General features: G+C 44.6%; 2 protein-coding genes across 2 annotated transcripts; both read right to left on the reverse strand.

Moving 5' to 3' along the window:
* Nucleotides 1-167: 167 nt before the first annotated feature.
* SAMD00019534_095340 (hypothetical protein) lies at nucleotides 168-863 on the reverse strand (the record flags this gene model as incomplete). The annotated part of the gene is made up of 1 exon (XM_012895459.1): nucleotides 168-863. One exon carries the CDS (start codon nucleotides 861-863, stop codon nucleotides 168-170), a length of 696 nt encoding a protein of 231 aa, XP_012750913.1.
* A 1,351-nt stretch (nucleotides 864-2,214) lies between these two features.
* Nucleotides 2,215-3,347, reverse strand: SAMD00019534_095350 (hypothetical protein; the record flags this gene model as incomplete). Its single annotated transcript, XM_012895460.1, has 2 exons — nucleotides 2,215-2,553; nucleotides 3,102-3,347. Coding segments are annotated over 2 exons (585 nt in total), but the record flags the coding sequence as incomplete, so codon positions are not given.
* Between the last annotated feature and the right edge of the window lie 143 nt (nucleotides 3,348-3,490).

A 3,490-nucleotide genomic window follows, 5' to 3' on the forward strand; every position in this document is an offset into this window, starting at 1 on the left:
GTCGTCCCTCTGGGCCATGTTGATAAGGCGGCCAAGCGATCCAAACAGATAATGCCTCAAGGTACATGATGGCATAGACAATGGACGTAGGATGTGATGATGCTGGTCCATCGGTCCCAATGGACAGCTGGCGAATATGATATGCTTGGRAWWACCATAGCTCCCTTTCAAAAAGGTAGTGATTGAGTAGCAACAGCAGGAGTGGCGGCGGGAGTAGCATCAGCAGGAGTAGCAGCAACAGGAGTAGCAGTAACAGGAGTGGCGGCGACAGCGGGAGTAGCAGCAACAGGAGTGGCGGCAGCAGGAGTAGCGGCAACAGGAGTGGCAGCATGGGTGGTGGCGGCGGGAGTAGCAGCAGCGGCAACCTGAGTAGTAGCAGCAGCAGGAGTGGCATCAGCATGAGTGGCGGCGGCGGGAGTAGTGGCCGCGTTACGTATTGCTGGTGCTGTTCCAGGTTCAATCATTGTTGAGAAGAAATGGTGTAGCATGCGCCAAGTGTCAAGGGCACGCTCTTTGTACTCATCGTACTTGTTCTTCAGCTCCTCATTCTCTCCAGCCAACAGATCTTCAAGATTGAACATATCATTGCGACGAAGGGTGATATCAATGGCCGCCTGGAACTTGACTCTTGTTGCTTCCCAACGGGCAACGAGCGATGAAGGTTTCGATGCACTGTGCTTGGTACTGATTACAGGTATCTTTGGACCAAGCCGAGCCATGACTCCCAACAACCTCTCCTTCACTCGCTTACCAACTCTGTTTCCATCTACCTCAATCTTCAGCCATGTCTCAAGCCATTTGAAATGATTTTTGACATAGGTTCTGATGACAGCGACCAATACATGGAGAAGATCTGGTACCATATGACTTGTTGGGATACATGTGATCAATGGAGCATTGTTGTATCCACCGTTAGTCCTCGCTGGTCCCGTCGGCTTAGTCAATTGTTGCTTCTAGAAGGGAGGTAGGTTGCAGTGTATCGTTTGGTTGCACTCTCCAGGGCAAAAGTTCATAATGCCTAGCTGGCTCTGTTGAGGCTTGGTTCTTGTCCGGACGACTGTATCATGGTGATAAGTATGGGCCAGAGGAACAGAAGATGTAACTGGTTTAGGTCCTGTGTGAGGTCGTTTGTGGGCTGCTCTTACTTCTTCCACAGCTAGCTGATGTGAGTTGTCGATCTTTAACTTCTTCTTAAGGTCTTGACGCATCTGTTTAAAGTCCTCGAATGAGTGATTCATTTTGTCAAAGTCCTCGTCGTCCTAGATGTAACCTTCTCTCATCATACTCTCAGAGTCCTTGTCCTTGACCAAGTATCCTATGTGTTGTTGTTAAAGTCATCGTCCATGTCGTCGTCCTTCTCCTTTACTTGAGCTTGACACTGATTTTGGCCATAGAGCCCCACAGCAGCCGTGTTTAGCCTAATCATGGACTTGAGCAGTGCTGTGTGTCGATGACTTAGTGGATAGCAAGTAGACACATAGACATTTCCTGGCATATCGGGCCACGTTAATTGATTTGAGTGACGGCGTAGCCGAGGGAGACGAGGAATATAACTGGCACATTTTAGAAGTCGAAACACCAAGCGGTAGTGTGTAGCATGAGTATGAGTGGCTCTGCTACCTTGTTCTTTGGCCGAGAGTCTTGTGATCTTGGGCAGCACGGGCAATCGATGGAGGATGCGACATATCGTCATGTGCTGGTCCAAGATCGATCGAGTGACCAGTGTGATCCCTTCTTGGTACATCCTCTATCTATAAATATATACTGTAGAGTCCAAAACTTGGTTGTTCTCCCTTATTGATAATCCAGCTCGTCCAAGTGATTATATATGATCACGTGATTGTTGATGAATGTGTATTGATAGGCACCGGGTCTCCACTGTTGGAGGACTTTAATGGCCTCGTAGTGGGTGCTTGGGCGTCCCGCACTGGAAGGAAGGTGTCCAGAATGGAATGTAGGATCTCGTCACGCATCTTCAGTCGGGTCACCAGCAGGTGCAACAAATGTCAAGATGTTGTTGGTGGAGGTGGGGATGGAGTGAGTCTTGGAGGAGGGAGGCTGTGTATGTTGTATGTATATGTATTTATTATAAGTATGATTGAAATGATACTAGTTTTGAATAAACACTTGCCAAGTATTTGTAGGCGTGACAATAAGATGGGAGAGAATATTTATGGTATGGCCGTTAAGGATGATCCAGATTGATGTAGATTACTCCAACAATGAATGAAGCTTCATCTTGATGAGTCGAGTCTGATGATGATTAATAGGTGAACTTTGTAAGTAGTTGGTAGGATCTGGTGTTCCAGCAGGTGCTGGATGTCTTTGGATCCAAGCACTAGTAGATTTCTTGAATTGTTGTTGGACTATAGCTGTTGATGTTGATGATCCACCGTTGATATAGGAGATTACGATGAACGGCAATGAATGTGCTATATATCGCTTCATCTTGATGAGTCGAGTCTGTTGGAGTATCAAAAGAGTTGTTGGATGATGTTGGTCCTTGGTTGGTGTGCGGCAATCCAAGTGAGCAGTATTTGGTCGTCTTTGCATTACTGTCCAAGCCTGTAATTCCTGTGGATCACTTCAACAGTGATGTATAATATATTGATCGSTTCATCTTGATGTGTTGAGTATTACTATACATATAATCTTGATTGGCTTTAGTTATTGTTAGAAGTAGAGGTGCGACGATCGGTCCTTAGTATTAGTATTTACCTGTGTAGTTGGATGTCGATTCTACAAGTTGATGAAGATTACTCCAAAGATGATRAATATAATATGTATCGCTTCTTCTTGATGGGTCGAGTCTGATTATGTGTCATAGGTGTTTGTTGGACGATGTTGGTGATCAGTGGAGTGCGACGATCGTAGTTAATGCCACAATCCTAGCAGTTGTTGAATGTGTTGCTAAAGAATAGCTTCAGCAGTGATGCCCAATATATCTATCGATTCACCTTGATGTGTTGAGTCTGTTGGTATGCTATTGTAGGTGTTATCGAGATGTTGGTGGCAGTTGGAGTGCGACTCTTGGCGTGTAAAGGGAAATGATGTCTCTGCAAGCTGTACTTTGTAAGAATAAGTTCAAAAGTCACATATTATATATGGATCGATTCCTGTAGATGTACTGAATCTGTTGGTGTATCAAACGTATGTGTTGAACAATGTTGGTGCATCATCGTTGTGTCGAGACGCATTCGAAAGGCATGCATGATATCTGGTGTTTGGTAGTTCAATGATGATGATTGATATTGATCAATTCGCGTTGATGTCATAAGAGGAGTAACAAGATATATTATGTTGAGGTGTTGAGTGACGTTGTCAGGAGTTGATAGATCGACCTTCATCTGTTGTTGTTGTTGTAAATATGGATGTCATGAAGTTGATGAATAAGCTTCAATGTTATTGATTAATCAAATGATCCACTGCCCGTATGTATTTGTACTAATGTTATATGTATCATATTTGTTAATGACTTGTCTATTGAGTC

The sequence above is a fragment of the Acytostelium subglobosum genome, assembly GCF_000787575.1.
Source record: "Acytostelium subglobosum LB1 DNA, scaffold: scaffold22, whole genome shotgun sequence".
Taxonomy (NCBI): domain Eukaryota; phylum Evosea; class Eumycetozoa; order Acytosteliales; family Acytosteliaceae; genus Acytostelium; species Acytostelium subglobosum.